General features: G+C 41.4%; 1 protein-coding gene across 3 annotated transcripts in view; it reads left to right on the top strand.

Annotated features, from left to right (window-relative positions):
• Positions 1–208: 208 nt before the first annotated feature.
• ACER3 (alkaline ceramidase 3) overlaps positions 209–23,809 on the top strand; it is a 64,183-nt gene continuing 40,582 nt past the window's right edge. For 2 of the 3 annotated variants that reach the window (XM_009476482.2, XM_087758526.1), the window contains exons 1-2: positions 209–409; positions 22,338–22,448. In XM_009476482.2, coding sequence (XP_009474757.1) covers positions 307–409; positions 22,338–22,448 — 214 coding nt within the window. In that variant the 5' untranslated portion in view covers positions 209–306. Of the gene's footprint in view, positions 410–1,281; positions 1,293–22,337; positions 22,449–23,809 lie in introns of those variants that run through there. The other variant, XM_087758525.1, reaches the window with a different exon arrangement.

The following is a 23,809-nucleotide window of genomic DNA, read 5'->3' as shown; positions in this document are numbered from 1 at the left end:
TTCCCTAAATCCGCCTTTTTCACCTCAACATTTTTCTCCCCTCCGAGTTTCCCCCCTCAGACGAGCGCGACGCCGCTCGGCCTGGCCTGGCCTGGCCCGGCCCTCCCGCGCCCGCAGGCCGCAGCCCGTCGCCATGGCAACCCGCGGGCCCTGCTCCCGCCATGGCGGCTCCTCCCCCGGCCGGGCGGGCCCAGCGCCGGCCCCCGCCCGCCGCTGCCGCCGCCGCGCTCCGGGCCCGGCGCCCTTCTCCCTTCTCCCTCCTCCCTCTTCACCCTTCTCCGCTCTGGCCTGAAGCGGGGTTCCGCGATGGCTCCGGCCGCCGACCGGGAGGGCTACTGGGGCCCGCCGACCTCCACCTTGGAGTGGTGCGAGGAGAACTACGCCGTCTCCTACTACATCGCCGAGTTCTGTGAGTGGCCGCCCCGGCCCCGGCGTCCCGCCGCCGCCTCGGTCACCCCCCTCCCAGCCCTCCGTGCCTTCACCCCAGTGACTAGGCCCCAGGGCAGGGGAATCCCCCCTCCTCCACGGCCCCTCTTTCCTGAGGGGGGCAAATGGCGGGGTGACGGGGCCCCTGCCCCTCAGCCAGCTCCGGCGGGTGGAAACGGCTGTTTCCCTGTCCCCTTTCCCTCCAAATCCCTGTCTTAAGGTGGTGTAGCCCCCTCTCTCCCTGTGCCCCAGGCTGTTATTTGGGCCCCCCGCTCCCAAGTCTGTCCCTTTAAGCGATGGTGGGGCAGGAGGTGGGTGTCCAGGGGCTTGGGGAGGCATCAAAGGGACGGCTGAGGTGGGGTGGCCGGGTGAGATGGGTCTCAAGGGGCTCGGCGCTGGAGCAGGGGTGGTTGTGTGGGTGAAGAGGGGAGTTTTCACTGAAATCGTGCTCTGGGTGCCATGCTGTAAAGCCGTGTGGGTCTGCAGCTCTGCTCCCCTTGAGAGGAGACGGGAGCATCTGCTCAGCCACGGATGGTCAAACCATGTGGAACTGTTCAGGGAGAGAGAAGGTATCTTTGTATGGAAGAGACATCTTCGTCCAGGAGAGATGCCTTCGCCCAGCTGGGCTTTGGTGGGTCTTGACCATCATCAGGTTGCTCTGTTGCAGGTGGTGGGAGTTACAATAGCTCAATGGCTCATTCTGTTGCAGGTGGTTGTCTTTTAGGATAGCTTGGAGCAACAGCAAGAGAGCAGGCCGTTGTTTTGACCTCAAAACTCTGCTATTCAGAGGCAGCCAGGAATTTAGATACATTCAGCAGCATTTTACGGAAAGAAGAAGGTGCTTCAACTACAGGGTCATGCAGCAGGTGCTTGAGAAGGGAGTATACTGTGATAGCTGGTAAAGGATCATGCCCTCTGTCACTGATGTTTTGCTGAAAAATCAAATATTGTTGTGTCCTGGGCAGTGACTTTAAAGGGTGTAGTAGTTGTAGTTACGTGCTGCCATCTGAGAGACGCCCTGTCCTACAAAAAGCTTTCACACGTATAAGATAGGCGTCTGCTTTTGAAGTGTTAAGACCCTAGGAAAATAATACTAAAGTGAACAGGCTCACCTACCCTGAAGTGCTTGGAGTGGGCAATCTGAGGAGGCTTTTTGCATAGCTGGGATGCTTCAGCAGCGCTTGGGAAGAGCTTGGCACGCAGGAGATGGAAGGTTCTGGGCGTCCATGCCAGGCTGTGAGTCCTGGTTACAAACACTGACATGGGTGAAGGACCAAAATGAATAGTTGTGAAAGAGGTTTCAGAGTGTGGGAATGGGAAGGAGTACAGGATCTGAATAACAGTAGCATAGGCAGCAGAGAAACTCAGAGGAAAAAGGAAGTTGGTGTGTAGATTTATGGCTGAGAAGAGGCAGGCCGGCTGAAGAGGGAACAAAATAAAGTACTCTTAAAACGGGACAAACTTGAGAGTTTTTAAATAGAACGATACCATTGCAGAGCATGTATTTTTGTGTTTTCCTCGTGGTAAAAGTAATTTGTGAGATAATCCTCATAGGGAAGAGGAAGCTCTGTTGCTTCACCCATGTAAAAATAAATTTGACTAGCATGTAAATTTTTGAAATAATCCCCATATTGTTGGTCTTGTGGACCGATGCTTTTCATCACTTCTAGATTTTGCAGGAGAAGGCAGATGAGGATGAAATTAATGGTGGTAGGTGGAAACGTGTGTGTTCTGAAGAAAAAGGGACTAATTATAGAAGGTCTGGTCCCTTCTTATGATTTTAAGTGTTTGGGACCGCAGTTTGTTGGTCTGTCAGTTGCGCTGAAAAAAACATGCATAAGGGCTGTGCTGTAAATTAAAACATGTAAATGGTCCAAGTTTAAAAAGCAACACAGTGAATAAGCCCACTTTATTTTAGGGTTAGCTTAACAGTAGATAATTTCAGTAGAGATTCAAGATGGTTTAGATTTTCTTTAGCAATAATTCTGTAACTGCACTTTAAGGGCCAGAGGAAAAAATCTTTCTTTTTTTTTTTTTGAGGATATGAACCCACTGCATTTAACTCTTAGCAAGCAAAAGCTGGTTGGCAACGTATCTTTAATAAAACAACTAAGGGGTCTTTCCCAACTTTCTCTAAAATACTTAATGTGACGCTAATTACTTTGGAATATCAGAGAGATGTTACCCTGAAAGCTAGTTGCTTCAGCTGAGAGTGTATTCGGGGTCTGTGTGGCCCAGCGGTCTTCCGTCAGTTGCTGTGCCTTTATGGCCTCCTTACTCTATCAAAAATTCAAATTCAGAGAGCAAACAAACCAGAAAGTACAGAAATATCTTTCTCATCTCTCTCTCTGAGTCCTCATTGTGGTAATTTGTGACGTTGCTGATACTGTTTTTAAAACTCACGTATAGCCTGTATTATTTTAAGCGTTACCTTACAGAAGAGTGAAAATCGGTTTCTGATTTCTCGCTGTTTTGGTGCCACTCAGTTAAGCTGATGGTATAGTTAAAAATTTTGCATTAAGTGCTAGTTGTAAATAATTTATAAGAAACTGTTGGAGGCCCAAAGCTTGAAAGATACTGGCAGGTCCAAATCAAATATTATGTTTTCCTTAGGTTGCAGGATGAAGAGCCAAACTGAAAGTTTGTTGTGCAAATTACCTCTTTGTGCCATTTAGCAATTTGTTTTTAATATGCTAATTTTAGTACAAATTGCTACATTGTGTTCCAGAAGCCCACATGCAGTTCTTTGCCATTCACTCCTTAAAGAACTAGTGTAAATTACGGCAGCTAATCAGCTGTACATATTCAGAGATGTGAAGGTGAGGTAAGGTGTTTTTGTAGCACTTCATATTTGCATTCTTTTGATGTACCCCGAACACAATGACCTGTATTCAAAGATTCATTTTTTTAATAATGAAAAATGCTTTTTCTTGCCTTTCGGAGTTTGCACCTAGCCAGTTTTCCTCCCTTGCGGAGGTGGATGACTAACTGCTCTACGTCATTCTGTGGAGTATTAAACCAATTGAAATGGAAAAACAGTTGAAAAGATTTATTTTGCCAGCTTAACTATGTTAAGCCCTACAATGACTCTCATATCCCTCACTGATCAAATATATTGTATGGTGTAGTAATTCCTTCTTCAGGGTTTCTCAGGAGTTTTGGCTTGACTCTTGTATGCTAGAGGGCAAGCAGTAGAGATGCGTGTTTTTGGGGGTTTTTTTGTTTTTTTTTTTTTTAACTAATCTTTTCTGGCTCCCAGTGCTTGTATGCTGAATTATCCAACCTTTTGTACACCAACTTAGGCAAAATAATAATAATAAAGGAAAAAACCAGCATCCTCCCACCCAAGCAAACGGAACGAGGTCAAATGTAAGTGCTATTGTTTAACACTAAGTGCTTAAACATTACAGCTTACTCCTTATTTTAGCAGGGTTGATGTTCAGGCCAGTTTAGCCTCCATAGTGTTCAGTTTTGGGGGTCTGTTTTGATGTGAATGTCTGGATGACAAGTGCCTTACCCTTCCTGCATGCACTATTATCCCTGTAAGAAGGGTTTATCTTGTAGAATATGAAGAGCGGATATAACTAATCTTTGTAGATTTCCTTTGTTGAAAACATGGAGAGTAGTATCAATTTTAAAAAATACTTAAAAGTCAAAGGAGCCGTGTGTGGTACCCGAGGGTTTATAATTCTCAGTCAGAAGAATCATGGGTGTGAATTTGTTGTTGTTATCAACTCAGCGCTGTGTTTCAGTTTGGATCAAACTTAGTGATGTTTCCAGGTATGTGAAATATTGCCTTGAGCTATCGCTGTCCATGAGTAATGTGCATCACCTACAACATGACTGCTTTTGCGATAGTATGTCCTTATGTTGGCATTTACAGCAGCAAGCATCTGGAATATAGCTTCGGGCTTCTCAAGGAACTGGTGAAATTGTTTCTTTTTTGGGTTCTGATCCTGTCTCAGTATGTTCTGCTACCTTCATATACAAAAAGATTTTTTTTTTTTTTATTAGCAGAGTTAAATCTATTGCTTTTTGTTTTCATTGGAGAACTGGTAAACAAATATTTGTAACTGTGCTTTCCTTATGAGACCCTTATTTAGGGAAAAAAATAACGAGAATCTGCCTATGGTTCTAGCCACTTTTGCTGCTCTTCCTTAAATCCTTCCTATTTTTGCTTCAGACAACAGATAAGAGATTGAGATAAGATGACTTGTTACCTGTGTCATTAGATGTGAGATATCTTATTAACACGTAGACTGCCATCCAAGCATTCTCTTCATTGTGAGCAGTGACACAAAAATACTGTGGTTTTTTAAGTTTTGCTCAAAAAAGACAGCTGGCAAAGATGTACAGATCTCTGTTTTGCATAGGGATCGTTACTTTGGAACATAACAACTTGCAAAATTTACTTAAAGTTAGAATAATGTCATTAATATTGAATTTTGACTGCCACATATGTACTGTCACCTGTTCCTCCTGGGCGTCCTGCTGTATTTTGCCTTTTGCCAGAGGCATCGGAAAGCAGCCAGAGGCCCAACAGAGCTGGGTACTATCCATGTGAGTTAAAAAATAAAATAAAGCCAACTGTGGCTTCAAGAGCTCTGTCTGTTCTTTCAGTAGTAAAGTGGCAGGTGAAGGAAGAATCATCAGGATTAATTGGGTATGATCAGCCCAACTGCCTGGCTGCGGCTGAATTATTTAAAGACGTTATGCCACAGATGAGTTCTAAAGTGCGATTTAAGAGAAGACGATGTCACAGGCTCTAAGACTGAAAGGGATTTGAGTGTGTAACTTTAATGACCTAATTGCAGGAAGCCACATCACAGGTTTCCTCTTTGAATTTATCAGGCTCCTTGTGGGAGCTGGCTCAACTTAGGGGGTAGTACTGACAAAAAGGTAAAGGGAACATTAAACTAATTGATGGTGGCTATAAAGTTAAGTGGAGCGTACAGAACAGTGCTCAGGTGTGGGATGCTTTTTATGCTGAACTCTTCTAGCTTGCTTTTTGTGCTGTGGACAAAAAAAAGTTGCAAGAGGGGTTCCTTCCTTCAAAGAATAATATCGTGGAAGTAAACTCCTAAGCCAGACGGATGGTCTCTGCTGTCCTGCTTTCTTATTTCTTTAATGATTTTAAGTGATTTTGAGTCTGTGGCAAGTGCTGTTGCATTAATTTATTTCCCTTCCGAGGCTGTCAGTGTATATACTTGACTTAAGCCTGAAGATAATCTTGTGGCACTGTTTTGTTGCATTTTTTCCACAATTAATGATTTATATATTTTTTTAAATTCTTCCTCTTTTTTTGTGTCTCCACTTCTTTCTAATCCATGAGGCAACTCTACCTTTCATCTCATGACAGCTTAATTTTCTGTTTTCCCAAGGGCTTTCATTGAAGAGACAGGGTCAAAGGCTTTCGGAAAGTCTACATTTGTCCAATCAACCGTTCTCATTTACCCATCACATTATGGATATGCTTAAAACTTGATGGATGCTGTGGTAATGGACCACATGTGTGTTTTTCTACTAATACTTCTGTAGTTATTAAGTGACAATAAAACTCTTAAATATGGTTTAACAAAGCGTTTGGTTATTCTGTAATTAGTGCTTCATATTCAGTATTTGTACAGCTGGCAATTGGACATCTGCCACTCCAAATGGTAACAGAGCAGTGGCATTTGTACAATTTAATTTTGCTTATGTGCAAACTAAGGCAGACAGGTTTATGAACTGCATGATACAAATTTGCAGAATATATATTTGGAGCTAGAAATAGGAAGATTAATGTAAAATAAATTACAATAAAGGAACGCTGCTGACTTTTAAATGCCTTTAAATGAGCCTTTAGTCACAAATACAAATGACTGTTGTCATAATTGAAAGACAAAAATGTCTTTAGTCTGGGGTTTGTTGTGTGTTTTTGTCTGTGTGCGTGAAACTGCTATTCATGTAATGCATTTTCCATATTTGCTGGAGCCTTTCACAGATCAGTGGGGAAGATGTCTTTTAGACAAAAGAAAGATTTAATAATTGCTGCAAAAATGTTCGAAGGAACTCTGGGAGTTGTCTCCAGTCCCAACAGCTCAGCAGTATATGGTGATTCTATCTTGCAACGCACGCAAGTGCTAGCACACTTGACTGTTTCTCTGACTATCTCAAAAGGCTGAAGAGGGCCACAGAAAGGTGCATGGATCGTGAAAGGTTAAGAAAATGGGGAGAGTTCTTTTAATTCAAAATATGAATCAAAAAATGAAATGTATAATGACAGAAGGGAACCCGCTTACAAGTGGTTATCAGGGAAAAGCTACCTACCTTTGATAGCTTTGAGTTTTCTAGGTGTGGGGCTCTTTACACCTGCCTCGTTAATGACAGCCATTTCTCAGTCCATTAGCAGAGAAGCTGAGCTGCTGCATGAATTAAAGGTGCCTGGTTATTCTGTGCCTGTGGAAGTACTACAAGGAAGGAAGGTGTCAGGAAGAGAGGAATTTCTAGAGGATGTTACAACTCAAAAAAACCCAGAGCAGCACTGTTTCGGTGTCGATCTTTTACCATTAATTGATCTGAATATCCCCATATAGGCAAGGTCTGGGTAGAGTCCCAGTGATTTTGCTGGGCACGGTTTAGATTTAAGGTTTCAGGCACAGACCCTTTTGTGCACTTGGAAATGCAACTGTAAAATACTTGGGGTTTTTGTGCTAGCTCAAAAACCCGAAGTGTCTGACCAGGATTTTTTTTTCTATTTGTTTTTAAAAATTAATTTCCTTGAAGAAATATGCTGCATATGCACTGTGACCAGTGACTGAAAAACTGACATTTTCTATGTGATCAGCGCAGTCAGCATCTGCAGGATCATTATCTCCTTTACAGCAAGGTCCGTTCACCTCGGGAAGAGCAGGTACTTCAGCGTGTCTGGGGTTTGGGAGGCCGAAGTAGCCCTCTCTGTCCGTCCTGGCGGGGAGATGCCCCCTCCCAGCCTTACGAGGTTCCTCTCCAGTTCTTTGCCTTTCCAGCAACTGGTGACTCAGCCTGCCTCCACATTGCAGAGCTTTCCTGAGGGAAATTCCAGCCTTTATTTCAAAATTGAGATTAGTGTGCAGCAGCGTATCCGTTTCCCAGCTGTGTCCTGGGGCTTTATTTTATTTTATTTGGTTTTGCATTATTCCTTGGTTCCTTTGGACTTGTTTTCAGAATCCAGCGTCCTTGGAGTGAACCAGGAATGATGTGTGCAGGGTGCATGTCTCTTAAAGGATCTCCAGCTGGCTTTGTGACCAAGAGGGTATTCTCCCTTGCGGCCTAGTCCAGGCAATGTTGCCCTAATTCTCCTCTCTAACCAGAGGAGCTGCAGAAGGGGACAAGAGTATGGGCTGGTTCAGCTGGACAAGGTTCAGGACGTTAGTTTGAGACTTGACTTTTAGGTTTGAGGAGAAGGCAAGGCTCGGTCTTCTTTAGGCGGGAAAGCAGACAAGCAGAATTAGAAAAACATGGTATTGGGGGAGAGCTGAATATCTGCCTCTACCTAACAGCACGAGGTGAGTGAAGCCAGGACAGTGTCCGTAACTCACAGTAGCCATGCCTCTCCCTCCGTTTCTTCCTTTACATCTGCTTTTCTGTGAGCCATGGGTGTATGGCACAGGACGCTGGAGTATGTTTTGCACAAATTCCAACTAGTAGGATTTCAAGGTATCAACTTTATGGTCATAAAACATGACCCTGGAAGCTCTCTGATTTATACAGTGCTTTAATGAGCTCATTATTTGCAGCGGTAGCTCAAGATGCTATGGCCCCGTAGGCTGGATTTTTAGTAATTGCTAATTCCAGTTGGATAAGGATTTTTGTTTGGAGAAGATCCAGCATCTAGGAATCAGATGCAGTGTTAGATCAAAGAAGAAGTCCTGTAGAGCTGTGTAGCATAGTTGAGCATTAAAAATAGTCTGGACACTGACAATCTTGGGACAGAGTATTTCTGTATCGGGTCTGTCATTTGTTCATCAGGTTTTCTTCATCTTCCCTGGTCAACACTGTTTGTTTGTTCAGGCAGAGATCTGCTTCCCAACTGGGAAGCACGCTGCTGTGATCCCTTCTAATGGGTGTTTTGACCTTACAGTGAGGAAACCCAGGGATACCTGAAAAATTACTTACATGTCTTTGAGAAACAGGATCTGCAGGTCTGGCTTTCTCTGAAATCAAATGGGTCACCTACAACAGGGAGCTAAAATGACCCGAAGAACTGATTTTATTGTCACAGAGCGGAATTCACATTTCTTCTAGGTAAAATGGGTGTGTTTTTCCTCTACAAGTATTTAACAAGGTTTGCTGTGTAAGAAAGGGTATGTCTGTGTGATTCTCATTGTAGACTTGATTGCTCTTGGAGGGAGTTTCCAGTGCTGCTCTCCTGCCAGAGCCTGCCAGCTCCAGCGCTGGCCCCGGACTGCAGAAGGCAAGCTGCAGAGCCTGCTCTGGGGGTTGTTACGCTCAGGAGAGCTGCAAGGTGTATTTCTACAGATAATCCCTGCATTCCTCCCGCAGGATACAGATTTTTTTTTTCAGGTTTTAAATCTTGTAGACTTAAGAAAAAAAAATAATACAAAATATATAAACTCAGAGTTGCTCCAGGTGATACTTTGCTCATGAATGAAAACTGATGCCTTTATCTTTTTTTTTTTTCCCCTTCAGGTTTTTCTTTTTTTCTCCAAGTCCTTTTCACAGTTGTCGAAATGGCCCATATAAGCAGAGAACTAACTGTATGCAGCGTGCTGTCCAGTGCATGAGTAAACAGAGAAAATTGGAGAAGCCAAACATTTTTCTTTATTTTTTCAATTTAATACCAGAAATTTAGAAAGAAGCTTGGCAATGCACTTTTGTTCATAGCGCCCTGTACCTGCAGATCTGGCTTCTGCAAATAGATACAGTTTAATGCCATCTCCATAAAGCTGCAGCTAGCAGCAGCAGTGTGGAAGTTCATGGTTTTCTTTACAAGTAGCAGAGTGAAAAGCAGATGAGCGTTGCTGGTTTGTATCGCTTGTGCCTCTTCCGAGCTGGTGAGTGCAGTCTCTAATAAAGAATCAGCTCAATTGAATGGTGGAGATGCCTTGGAAAGCAGCAGAGAAGTGCACGGTGGTAGTGAAATCATACAGCAGATGTTGTTTTCGTTCACTTAAGCAAACTGCTATGGCTTTGTGATCTGTGATATCACAGTCGCTTTTCACTCAGAGGTCTGAGGTTTGGTGGCTGTTAAATTTTTCAAGGCCCAAGTTTTATCTTCCCGTGAGGGCCCTCAGAGTATAGTCTTCAGCTGTCTAACATCAGCACAGTACTCAAATGCTAAAACTCTTGACCCCATCCCAATTTAATTTTTCTTGTCTTTTTTTTCTTTCTCTGTTCTAGGCTGCAGAGAAATATTTAAAAGCTATTTCCTTTTCTTAAACACATTCCCTTCCAAGCTCTTCAGTTCTTTTTCCTGCCTTTAAACTCTTGCATGCTGATTTCCACATGGCTTTTGTATTAATTTTTTTCTTTCTGCTTTTATTGTACTTTTTCTACATTTCTCTCAAACCTGTCCTCTGAAAGTTTTCCTCTGCCAGTCTTTGGCCCACCATTTGTGCTGGGAACTTGGTTGATTTTGTGTACAGTTTTCGACTGTTTCGTATCATTATTCGGTAAAACTGGCTTCTGCCTGAGTGCTTGCCACCCACCTTATGAACTGTTATTGTGTAGGTACTATATCGAGTTATATTTATAACAAAAAGACAGTGTTCAAAGCTTGAACCTTCAATGCGTTGTATGTCTCTTCCTGTATTTGATTTAGATTGTGAGATTTGATCTTGCTGTCTTTGTGGAGAAGCAGCTTCATTTTCCCTCTAGATAAATGGCTTTTGCCAAGGTTTGTGGGTGGACAGGCAACTGCCAATTTTTTTCTTTTCATTTTTCAAGCACGAACAAGAAAGTTGTCTTGAAATGACAATTGGGCAATGACTAGAGTTGGAGTTAGAAGTTGTGGACCAGGAGTGACAACCTTCGAGTCTTGGGTTAGTGAATTGATGGGGTACTGTTGAAAGTTCTTGCCAGAGGTTGTCATCTTAACTGGAAAAGGTTATGAAGACTTTAGAGAAAAGAAGTGGCTACCTAAAAGAGATAAAGTTGGGTATTTAGGAGTGAAAAAGAAGAGTCTGAGTCATTTCTGAGATCAGGTGCCTTTCTTTTATCCCATGTTCCAGGTAAAATTAGGATTTTTCATTTATGGCAGTCCTGCAAAAAAAGGTACTTAGTTACAGATGGGATTTTCTGTTAGTACTGCTGGTAAGAGAGGGAATGTCACCATCAGTGTTTGAATGGTTGCTGTATATCTGAATCAGGCTGTGGTTGCTGACTAGTTTAATTATCTCCACGTGCTCTGTTTTACATTTGTCGCATAGCATCTCACCTTTAATTTCCTACCATTCAAGTAGGGCAAAATGCAAAAGAATGGCATGAGTCATTAGTAGGAGAGACATTAATTGTTCTGGACACCCGGGGGAAATCCACACTGATAGCAAGAAAAGGAGGAAAGCAAGGGGATTTGGATTTCAAAGAAAGGCTACTCAAACTAAAGCTCCAAATATCTGGAAAAAAGCACTGACACACATTATTCTCTGCCATCCACCATCCAGTGAGCATATTGAGCTCCCCAAATGCTTAGCGCTCATATCTCACTGCACAGTGCCTGCAAGAGTCCTACAGAGCCTCTGGGATAATACGCAGCATATTGTGCCTCGTGTTGGTATCTCCATTTGTGCTGAGAGCCGACAGATGCTGGGCTGGATGTACTCCGGTAGCTCAAAACTGTCAGCTGCCAAAAGCTGTGCTTTCTCTTCTGGACAGACCCTTAGGTTTAGAGGAGTTGGTGCAGGCACTGAACACGAAGCCAGGATGCTGACACCCGCATAGAAGAAGAAAGGTGAGCTGGAAGGAGTTAAGTATGATGAAAATTAAATGGACTATTGCTATAACATCATATTGGTCACTGCTTAGTTTTAGCAGCGGCTGAAGAGTAAGCTTCCCCACCTTGATTGTTTCCTTCCAGTTTGGCATCATCAGCATGTCTTAAAATAACATTTAAAATACGTTTTATTTTGTTTTCCCGTAAAGGGTATAACAGCAGCAAATCTGCCCTTCAGCAACGAGCTTATTGCATGTAATATTCTAACTTTACATCATCTCAGCCTAATCTCTTTAGACTTTGATTGCATTTTCCAGCTGTAAGCACTTGCTTTCGGTGAGCTTTCTAGATTGATATTTCAAATGATCTGACTACGACAACTGTTTTTACTTTTAATTTACTTGCAAAATCCTTCAAGGTGTATTTCAAAGTAATTGGTCTGCTTGCTATCATCTTAGATGCATAGTTATCAGGGAAATGATGCTTTCTTTTTCGTGAGGCTTCCCATACTCTAGGAAAGCAACATTAAAATCTGACAAGATGGCTTATCAGCTAATTGTAATGTGTGTTTTTCCCTTGTAGTCCAGTTAATTGTGAATATCTTGGATTGGGAATAAAATGTCCTGTAAAGGAGCTGCGTACTGTCATATTTGTCCAGGCTGCTTCCTGCAGCCTCAAAAAATGGCCAAGGATAGATTCTAGCACTTTTGTTACATCTTTAAATACTGTTTTTTGTGTAATAGTCCCTTCAAAACCCCAAAACCATTTATTAATACTTCAGAATGCCCTGCACTTGTGCCAGGCCTAGGTGTGGTAGACATAGTTAGAGCCACAGTAAGATAATGAGCAAAACTGGCTTCAGAAGTGAGGAACGCAGCTTTTTGATTTAGCTGTTGTAGCTATCTTTATTCTGGCCTGTCACCTCAGAATATTTCCCTTGCAATTGCTTTCATAATTATCTACTAAACTTCACAGTCAGTCCTCCACATTTTGTAATCTGACCTATTAACCCTCTTCTGAGGAACAGCATCTCGTGCAGACCTTGGACTTGACTCATGAAAGGCTGGAAGACAGATCCCTCTGAAAAATAAAAAAAATCAGTCATCCTTCCTCAAAAAAAAAAAAAAATCAATCCAAGTTCTAGGTCTTTAGACACTTTTTCTTCATTTGTGATAGTCTTTAAGAATTCCAGGAGGAGGAGGACTCCATTACGCTAAACGTTATAAGAATTGGTAACAAAAATGTTGTTTCTGGAAAGTACCCCATTCTTACTCTGATGTACTTTCTACTTTGAAGCTTTGTTTACAAGACGTGTTGTGGAATGAACCCATTCATTTTTATTGTGGCAGGTAAGGATGGTCTAGTGGCTAGAGGGACACTTTGGTGTTTGAAAGTCCTGGCTTCAGTTTTATGCAGGTTTTTTTGTGACTCGGGCACCCTCTTCTAGCCTGTCCTCTTCTTCCGAGGATATTGAGGATAAGTATGCAGAAGACTGGGGTTGCTCAGACACTGCAGTAATGGAGACTAAATAGGTAACCAATATGTTTTAGATTTGAGGGGGAAGAGCAAAAACTTCTTAGCCCAGCAATGAATGTTTCACCGTCTGAGTTTAAATCTGCATTATGAACACAAATGTTGGATTTCTGGGATTGCAAGGGTATCAGTTTCCTATGAAGAAACATGTGGAGCTTTAAAATGTGGATTTGTGTAGTATTAGCTTTCACTCATTTATTTTTAGTATACTATACATAAGAAGCAAGGTCAGCGTTAGTACAATCTCCTGTTAGGTTCTAATTTTCTAGTGTCTTCACTACACAGTAGCCAAGCACTTTGCAGAGAGGTGAGGCTAAAGAAAAGGATAGCTTAATTGTAACCTAGGGCAATTCAGAAGCAGTTTAATAATAAGTGCTTTAGTAAGACGTGCATACCAAAGAGAACCTTGTGCGTTAGAAAATACACCCATGCTTTACACGTTTGAACTGAGCTTTTCTGTGTGTACTTTGTTAGTCAGGAGTGTCGAGAGTTTTTTCTTCTAATTACCTTTTGATTGTTTTGAAGAACACAAATGTAACACAAAATACTGTAATCAGAGTAAAAACAGCTACAAAAATATTAGCTGAACTAGTATGATGAATGCCAAGGGAATGAATTCTGCAGCTGGAATATAAAGTGTGTAAGGTCATAAATCGGAACGTATCACTTGACACAGCATGTTGGAACCGCTCATAAATGAGCACTGGGAATAAAAATCAAATTGTGTTGTTAATAATTATTTTTTTTTTCTAAAATTACCTCATTACCCCTCCCCAATCCAGTAAATCACTGAAATGGTTTACCTCTTCAGAAAGATAACGGCGTACATTTACATATCCTGGAGAAATGGAGGCCCAGCAAGGGAGAAGCAGCCTAGAAGACGTAGCAGCACTGCCCTGCACGCTGACTTTAAACACTAAAACCTCCCAGTTGGTCACCAGCTCTGCAGCAGCAGTGCTGCCTTTAGTTTTTTTGGCCTCGTCCCAGCACTTTGACTTACTGGAAGCAGCGCTCTGGTGCAGCTGGGGCTGAGACGCGTGCGACGGGAACGCGGTGTGCTCACACTGGTGGTATGCATCCGTGTTGGTGCTAGCGTTGAGGAGGAGGCTGCGTTCCTGCCTCCTTTGCTTCCTTGCTTTGCCCATGGTGGAATGTTTTCTTCGTGTCTCTTGCAGCGTGTTGCCCGCTCTCGTTTGAAACTGTCCCAGGATTCGTGGCTGCTTTTGGGAAATGCTGCTGCTGCCAAATAAACATGATTTCTAGATGTTCCACCTAAACTTCCCTTTTCCTTGTTTCAGTCTGTTAGTGCTGATCAGAATGCTGCTCCTTAGTAATACAAATAATTTTTTTTTTTTTTTCCCCCAATCCTTCCCCTATGTAAATCTGTTGGCTTTTACGTTGCTTTCATGTAGCTGCTGCCTGGCCAACATTTAGGTAGCTGTTCTTCTTTTTTTAATATATTTCTTTTCCTTTGTGGTACTTCTGGTTGCTGTATCTGACCCCTCCCTCTCATCTATCCCTTACAGTTTTTCTCATAATAGTATGCCAGCATCTATACAGAGCTACATTAATGCAGCATTCCTTTGTAATTTGCTCACTTTATCACGTTTTTTATGGTGTTTTATCTACCTTTTAGTTTTATGATTCCTATGATCTATATGAACTTTCTCTTTAGATTTCTGATTTTATTTTAAATACCTAGGGAGATCTAATAGTCCCTCTAATAACCCATTAGTTTGAAGTGTTATTTATCTGTACCCATTTTTATAGTTCTTCAGGAAGCTTGCATACATAGCTTATACAGTTCAGTAATTGCTTCACTATTTGTTTCCTTCAGTATTTTTCCAATGTTTTTATTAGAAATGTGGTGGCTAATACAACTCACAGGTGAACTGCTGAAGTTGCAACTTCAGTTAATGTCCAGGTAAACAAAATCAAGGCTTGCTTAGTATTTGGAAAGCAGAATTACAGGAGGTAAGAAATGAATCTTGTTGCTTAAAAATGAACACTCTGAACACCGCCCGCCCCCATTTTTTTAATTTTTTAATTTTTTTTTTAAGTCGGGGTTGGTCCTGTGCTCCAGCCTGGAGCAAGGCTGTGTTGTGTTTCCCTGAGTAACAGGAAGTTTATATTGATCCTTCACGCACATTAGCAAGTAGGGAGTTCAGTAATTACATATTGGCAAAATTCCCGTCAGGATGACTCGGTTTTCTCCCCTTGAGGTCCTTCTGAAATATCAAATGGAGAGAGGAGTTTTCATTTCCTGACACTCTGAAGTGCAGTTATTGTAGACTTTGAAGTGGAAGATATTAAAAATGGCTGGTGGAAGTGAAAATCTAATTGCAATCCTGCCCTCCTGGTGATAAGCTGTAAGCGAAAACAGCGCAAGATTGGAGTTAGTGGCCAAAACAGCTGAATCTGTGTAGTTGGGCCTTCTGAACAGTCATGAAATGCCCGTATTTTGAAACGTCAGTGCTACAAACCTCCTCTGGGCTCTGGCTTAGTTATTATTGACTGATAATATGTAGCATATACTGTATGGAAACTTGTTGGATTTAATCAAATTAATTCCTCTGCTGACACTTACATGGCCGTGATAGGTGAGCTACGAAGTACTTACATCTTAGCAAGGACTCCCATATTAGATTTGAATGAGTTTCTTATTCGTATAAGGAAATTCTTCCTCAGTCTTTAAGCTGGTAGGCTACCTACTCCTCCAGTTCAAATCTAATTTCCAAACACCTTTTTGTCTTTCATTGTTTCACCTTATCTGGTGCTGCTGGGCCACAGGACTACCCTTCTTACGCCTTTCTTTCGCTGTTATTCTCTCTCTGTGTTCATCTTTGGTTTCATATCCCTAGAGATCCTTCCAAGAGAAGACTCTATTTAAAAGAGAAGGTACCTAATGGTAGATGGTTATGCTCTCAAATGTGCCTGAATTGCATTGCCTCACAATTTCTTTAAATTTGGTAAACCCTCTGATAATGAGCTGTAGTTTGCACCAGAGCTGCTTGAGATGATTCCAGAAACAAAAGCCATAAGGTAGAATTCCTTATATCTGAAAGCAGCTAGAAGGATGATTCAAGTTCTGCATGATGCCATCCGACAGGCTTTGGTTTTTATAATTATTTTTATTTTCTTCATGCAGCGATGGAAAAAGAAAAAGCTACATGATCCAGGAAATGCACTAAAACTGACTGTGTAGAGCACCACGATATCCAGGCAATTAAATGGATGTTTTCAGCCTCAAAATCTTGTTTGTTTGCTTGCTTGCTTGTTTGTTTTATTTAAAGGGACACTTTGACTTTATTGCAACCTAGGTATCTATTTTAAAAAATAGCAGCCACTTTCCTTTCTCCTGTTTCACAGTGAGGTGCAGTTGTCCTTAAGGGGAGGCTGAAAGCCTGTAGTTAATGTCATGTTTGTTAGTCCTGATTTTAAATGAGCTTTTTATGGATAGTCAACTTCTTCCCCTGCAAAAATTTTCTTCTTTGCTCTCTGAGAGTAACATCTATTTCTGTTGGGTTTGAGTCTTGTAGAAACCATAGCAGAGTGAAGAATCTTCATTTGTTTGACAGAGACAGAAAGAGCATTTTAACATTTGAAAAGATCCTTGCAGTTGGTAAATCTTGCCATCCTTCTGTGTACAAACATAGGAGAAAGGATCTCTTAACACTGTGTCAATCACAGTGGTCACCTTGTCAAAAGTTGAAGCTGATAATTTTTGCTTTGTTTTCATAATAGCCCTTTTCCTCCCTCTCTGAAAACACCACCTGTATTCTGACTCCCAGTGTTGTGGTCCTGATGTTTTTACATCCTGCATATTATTTCTTTGTGACCATGTTCTGTTACAGCTTGACTTATTTACAGCTTTACTTGTTTTATCCTTTTGACTCCTCATCCAAATTGATTGTAGAAATGACTTTCTCCTGAAGAATTAACTGCATACTTGGGGAAATGGAAACTTTAGGAAAGTAAGGTACTCTCCAGCTGTACCAAGCTGTCTGTATAACAGTAAGCAGTATATTGTGCCCGTGTTTGCCTGTAAATACTATTTCCTCTTTAAGTTTGTATTTCTTGATTTTGAGGTGGTCAGTCTTTGTACAGGTCTTTGTGCATTTATGATAATACACGTATTTTTTAGGACCTGAGGATGACACTGAATGTGCATGCATCGTAAAAAAGACTTGTCAGGTTTTGCTGCTGTGCTTATAGAACAGGGTGCAGATGTGGTTTAACACTCATACAGCTGTCCTTCCCGTAGACAGAGGCCTGTTGAAATGATGTTTTGCATAAATTTGATTTTGTTCTGGTACCATATGGCATTCTCTCAATGAATAAAACAGTATTTTGAAACAATGGTTTGCATGAAAACAGTCTTGAAAGACTTTTATGAGAATTTGTAAGGTCAGTCACACAGTCTGCATTTATCATGATTAGATGTTAATTTAGCACTTTACCTAGTACCTTGTATAATATTTGTGGACATGGTCTGCTTTACTACTGTGATAGGCCACCACATCACGTAATCTGGCTTTTGAGCTTACTGAGCTTCACCCTGAAAGCAGGTACGTTCATCACGCTGCCCATTTCTGTTGGGAAGCAGTTGTAAGTATCTCCTTTTCAGTGGGAAGCTTTCCTCTTTATTCTAGCCCACATTTATTTAGGGTTAGTTTATATCTATTTATTCTTTTTGTCAGTATTATCCTTTAGTTCAAACAGCTCTCTTTCATCCTTGGCATTTACCCATGGTGTATTCACAGAGCGCGGTTTTATTCCATCCAGCCGTTGTTTTGTTAGGCTAGGTGAGCTAAGCTATTTTGGTCCCTTCTGGTGCTGTAAGCTCCCATTCATCACTCCCATCTGAGTGATGCTTCTCTGCACCTGATGTGCTTTCTCTTTTCTTTTATTGATAACTAGAGGACAGTGTGTTCTACTGGCTTCCATGAAGACATTACTATTATCCCTGCCTCTACTGGAAATAAATTTTGGGGGTTTGGTGCCTACAGCGATGCCTTATGGTCAGTCACCATGCAATCTTAATTCACTTTTCTGCCTCTTCAAATAGATTAATCCTACATTTGGAAAAAAGATTCATATTCACATTGAAAGGCAATGTTGTTGGCCATCATATTTAATCCCATTCCTGTCACTTCAGTCTGTGAGTTCATTCATTTCTTCCTCTGATAATCTAGTCCTCCTTTCTGTTGGCAGACATGCTGAAGATAAAATGCTGAGAAGCAGTCTTTGGTGACTAAATTAAAATTAGATCGCTCCCTGGACCAGTGTTCAAGGAATCCAGTACTGAAATAGAAGAATGCTGTACAGAGTTAAGTCCAGGTCCATCCACGTGCATTCATCTAATTTCTGATACATTATATTTCTTCCAGGCATAACCAATAATCTCTTCTTTAATTATTTTGCATACCCTCTGCCTCGTGCCTTAGTTGCAAATTCGCCAATCTCTGGTTTTCCCAAGGAGGTCTGCTGCATTATTTTTTTCCTTTTTTTTTTAAAAAAAAAAAGAACATCTGGTGAAAAAGAATAGGTTTCTTGACAGTTTAACTTTTTTCCCATTTCCAACTTCCATATCTGTTTCCTTCAAAACTTGTTTCACTTCCTTGTTTGTTAATTAACTTGAGAGTTATGGGTCTGTAGTTTTGTCACCTTTTTCTTCTTTCCTGGTATTGTTCGCTAATCTCTGTGCTTATCCCACTGCTGTTTTTTTGACAGAATTAGTAAAAATCCCTTTTTTTTTAAGTTTTTATAAGTTATTCCATGTGAGGGTAATCCTGTAAAGACTAGTTAGACTTTTGTGAAATACGCACTCCTAGGGTCCGTGGGTTTGAAAGGCGCCTTGTAGTTTTTGTTCTTGAAAGAAGTAATTTTGCTAGCAGCATGCCAGAGGACTTCATTGTTCCTCTGCCTCCATTTCCCTTCTTAAAAAATTTGAACAACTTTCAATAAGTATGTTCTGCAAGTAGGCTTGCCTAATCCATGCTATAAATGTTCTGAATAATATGGGCCAAAAAGTGCAGAGAAGGAGTGGCAGGAATTTACAGCCAGATTAGGTCTACGGTATTTCCTCTTTCAGCAAGATGATCCTAGATTAAACGCTCATAAATTTTCCGTAATTTAACATAATTATAGCTCTGCAGAAAGTGTTGAAACCTTTGCTTTCCTACAGAAGAATCTCTTTTCTGCATTCTTATGTCCATCTGAAGTTTGTTATCCTACTGCAACTCTCTTCTAAAGTCATGTGCCTTCCTAGTTGCAGATAAACATCATGGTACTTTTGTTCAGCATTTTCATATTTGAATTTTTGCCAGGTTTTTACCAGTTTCATAATGAAGTGACTTTGAACAGTGGTATATATAAATGTCTAATAACTTCTCTCGGAAACCAGCGTAGTTGAGAACTGCGTTAGAAAGCAGAAGATTCGCTATCCAGACTCCATAGCCTTTACTCTGCTTTTCGAGACCGGATGACGTCTTTGCATGATTTGCGGGAGGACGTGGTGATGGTCACTATACCACACAATACTGAGTTGTAGTGGATTTCTTCCAAACCTGGTCTCCACTGAAAGTGAATCACTGCCTATTGCAACACTGGGGGAATGTGGTTAAAGGTTAATGATTCCCTGAAGAATTTAAGCATGAAAAGAGGCTTCTGTATTGGTATAAACTTGTATGTTTTTGCAGAGCTGTTTTGATTTCAGCTGGGCTTCTTTTACATGGAGGAGCTTACTACGGAGCTGACTAGAAGAGTAACATCTCTGGCACATCTCTGTTTTGATTGTTATAACTTGGTGAAATTCATGGTTCTGCAGGGGATGATGTTAAATCAATAAGGAAGTGATTTAAAAGGTCTGATAAAAATCAAATGTAATTTTTATCTGGCCAAGAAGACTGTCTCAAACTGAGATCTGAATCTACTTCGTGAGAATTTAGGAGTGCTTGTTAGTTAACTAGTCACGCTTCTGCTTCATGTGTTCTGAAATAACCTTTTTTCTGTTTAGGTTTGAATTTTCTATAAACCTGTAAAGTACGGATCTTTGTTCCCAGAGGTGCTGTAACACTTTGGGTGTTCATAGTTGGGTAGTTTTCACTTTTTGTTGAGGGGGATCTTGGGACGTAGGACTCCTGAAAAATGATGCTTGAAGTAGGGGAGTGATTCAGATATGGCTTGCTCACTCTTGTTCTTTGTTTTAGAAAGTGAAACTCTTCTGAGATTTTTTGTTGAGCAAAAAAGACAAAAATAAGGGTTTTTTTCGGCATCTCCGTAGCGTCATACATTGTACTTTTCACTGAGATATTTGGAAATTAGAGTTTCAATTTTGTATATATTTCATAGAATCATAGAATCGTCAGGGTTGGAAAAAGACCCTTAAGATCATCGAGTCCAACCGTCAACCTAACACTGCCAAGTCCATCACTATACCATGTCTTCAAGCACCGTATCTATCCGTTCTTTAAATACCTCCAGGGATGGAGACTCAACCACTTCCCTGGGCAGCCTGTTCCAATGCTTGACCACCCTTTCGGTGAAGCAGTTTTTCCTAATATCCAACCTAAACTTCCCGTGGCGCAGCTTGAGGCCGTTTCCTCTCGTCCTATCACTCATTACTAGGGAGAAGAGACCGACCCCCACCTCGCTACAGCCTCCTTTCAGGCAGTTGTAGAGAGCCATAAGGTCTCCCCTCAGCCTCCTCTTCTCCAGGCTAAACAACCCCAGCTCCCTCAGCCGTTCCTCATAAGACTTGTGCTCTAGACCCTTCACCAGTTTCGTTGCCCTTCTTTGGACACGCTCCAGCCCCTCGATGTCCTTCTTGTAGGGAGGGGCCCAACACTGAACACAGTACTCGAGGTGCGGCCTCACCAGTGCTGAGTACAGGGGCACTATCACCTCCCTGGTCCTGCTGGCCACATTATTCTTGATACAGGCCAGGGTGCCATTGGCCCTCTTGGCCACCTGGGCACACTGCTGGCTCATGTTCAGGCGCCTGTCAACCAACACCCCCAGGCCCTTTCCCACCAGACAGCTCTCCAGCCGCTCCTCCCCACGCCTGCAGCATTGCATGGGGTTGTTGTGCCCCAAATGCAGGACCTGGCACTCAGCCTTGTTGAACCTCATACAGTTGGCCTGGGCCCAACGACCCAGCCTGGCCAGGTCCCTCTGTAGGGCCTTCCTGCCCTCCAGCAGATCGACACTTCCACCCCACTTGGTGCCATCTGCAAACTGACTGAGGGTGCACTCGATCCCCTCATCCAGATCATCAATGAAGATATAACTGATGGTGTGTGAAAGTGTGCAGTTTAATTTATGTAAGCAACATTCTGCCTTCTTCAATAGATTTGCTCTTTCTCCCAAATTTCATGTCATTTTATTCTCATTACATAACCTTTATTCTCAAAATTATGATTTGTGGTTAGGCTAAAAAGCTGAATCTGCATTCCTTCTGCTGAGAAATGTACCATTTCCTTATACTTCACTTAAACTTCTCAGTATTTCATTGTACTTTTGCATAGGCCAGGACAGTTTGAAAAAAACATCTAAATCGGACCAGGAGAGTAGTCTTAAAGAAAAGAAAAAGAAAGGTTCCTTCATCTTCCCCGGTGCTGGAAGAGTCGTCATGCCCCCTGGTAGGAGAGCTGGGCTCTTGGCTTGGTCTTGCTTTCTTTGATCTCTGCAACACGTGTCAGTTTTTTGCGTTGCATCCCAGCTTCAGCAGGAGGGACGGAGAGCAGTGGCGTCTTGCTGAAGTTCAGGCTCTTGATAAGCTGTGGCAGTTGCCTATCGTGCCGATCAGTAGTGGCTTCTGGCTTTTTGCTGTTCCTTATCTCGTACCCTCTTACAGTCTTTGGTCTTACGTGGTGATCTGTGATGTAGCATCCCATCCAGCGCATTCTGGGTGTGCACGGTGACTAGCACACTAACAGTAAACATTGAACTGGCTTCATTTGGGAACGAGTCACTCGGTGACCTTAAAGTATCTGAAGGGAGTGTGGAGGAGAGAGTTCCAAGAATAGGCTTAAGAAAAGAAAAAAAACCAAACAAACAGCTCTTAAAATACCAAGCTTGAACTATTTGGGGCCTGTATCTCCTTGAGGAATTGGGTTTTAATTCATAAGCTGTGCAATCAAGGTAACCCTATTTTCCTGCCGCCTGCCAAGAAAGTAAGCACCATCTAAGTCAAACTTTTTAGATAAATTAGTATTTTAATACTATCCATACATGTGAAAAAAGACGAAAGAGTTCATATGTTCTTAGCCTTCAAGTACAACTGTGTTGTACCAAAATTTAACTTTGTATTATGTGTGAAAGCAGAAGACAACTTCTGAAAAAGTGTAGCTTTCTGGATGAAAACTGTTGAACCTGTGAGTGCAGCTTTATTTAAAGCTTTATTTAAAGTACCCAATTCTAAATCTCTGCTTTTTTTTTTTTTTTTTGTTTTCCTGTCCTACAGGGAACACAGTGAGTAACCTGATTTTCATTCTACCTCCAGTCTATGGTGCGATTCAGACCTATAAAGATGGCCTTGAAAAACGGTATTTAGCTGCATATTTGTGTCTTACAGGTAGGTGTAAAACTTGATTTGCTCTTTGATTATAAAGAGAGCTCAGATGTGCAGTGAGCAATATCCAAATATTAATAAACCAAGTAGTTAAATCCAAATACTATGTGTGAAACGTAAACCTCAATTTGTTACACTTGTTAATGTTTACAGAAAATTGGTATTTGTTGGAAGGACTTGAAGTTAGAATCCACTAAATAACTTTATGAGATTTTAAAGTGATCCTTTTCTGGCTTTAAGTCCTGCTCAGTGCATCTTAGCTTACTGTGTCTTTTTATGATGATTTACAGAAGATACCTTGTGCATTCTACTTCCAAACAGTTCCACGCTATATTAATATTTTTGTGACATTTGTATGGATCAGTAATAAAAGAAATGGCCAGGATCTCAAAGGAACTGGAAAAGCATTCTTTCATGAGTTTGAATTTGTTTCCAGTTCCTCTTTGGCATATATCACCCAACAACCTAGCTGTCATCGTGTCTGGGAAGTTTTGCAAGGATGGAGGAACAATGTGACATTCGTGCATAGGTGAACTAAAGGGCAGACTGTTTTTTCTAAAATAGCAAAATCCAGAAAAGAACCAACTTCCTTTAAAACAGTAATTATGCAACTAGAAGTCATGTTCCTTATGAGAAAAGATGATGTTTGAAGCTGGTTCAGATTTGGCAGTTGGGTCTCGAAGTAGATTTCACAGGATTTCTGTGTTTCACAGAATTTCTATGTTTGCTATAGCACCTATCTCTGTGGAGGCTATCTTTCCCAGGCTTCTCAGTGGTAAGAGATTGGTTTATTGTAAATGTTACTTCTAAGATTGGCATACTTTTGTATTTAGACAAACACTGTCGAAAACCACATATCCATATGCTAAATGTATTCTCGATGCCAATTAAACTGTAACACATACTAGGTACATCTTCATGGCTTTTCAGTTGCGTCAGCTTTGCTGATATGTGTGAAAGATAAGCAGCAACAAGCAGCAACAGCTTTGGATGTTGTCTGAACACTTTCCACATAGCCATTTGTAGGCTTTTTATGGTTTTGAGTAATTATTCATTTTTGTCTCGGTATAAAATAGTTTGGCAGAAGGAATTCTTGAAGGTCAGTGTTTCCTTTTAAAAAGACAGGGAAAGAAACAGTGCGTAAGCATTTGCTGAAGTTGACTCTTGGCATTTTCTTGAATCAAAGTATTCTATACTGCCATTCCTTCTAAACTAAAAAAAGAAATTTAAACCTCTGTGTTTGAGACTCAGGCTTCACTGTAACTTGTGGTACCTCTGTCAGTGACATTTCATGATGGACAAAGTGTGCCACTATCTGACCAGACTGCCAGGCTATCACACCAAGACTGCCCTGAGTGGGCATT

Source organism: Nipponia nippon, unplaced genomic scaffold (genome assembly GCF_047370975.1).
Source record: "Nipponia nippon isolate SJK-2023a ecotype South Korea unplaced genomic scaffold, ASM4737097v1 scaffold_2, whole genome shotgun sequence".
NCBI classification, from domain to species: domain Eukaryota; kingdom Metazoa; phylum Chordata; class Aves; order Pelecaniformes; family Threskiornithidae; genus Nipponia; species Nipponia nippon.
This window is presented reverse-complemented; position numbering and strand designations above follow the sequence as displayed.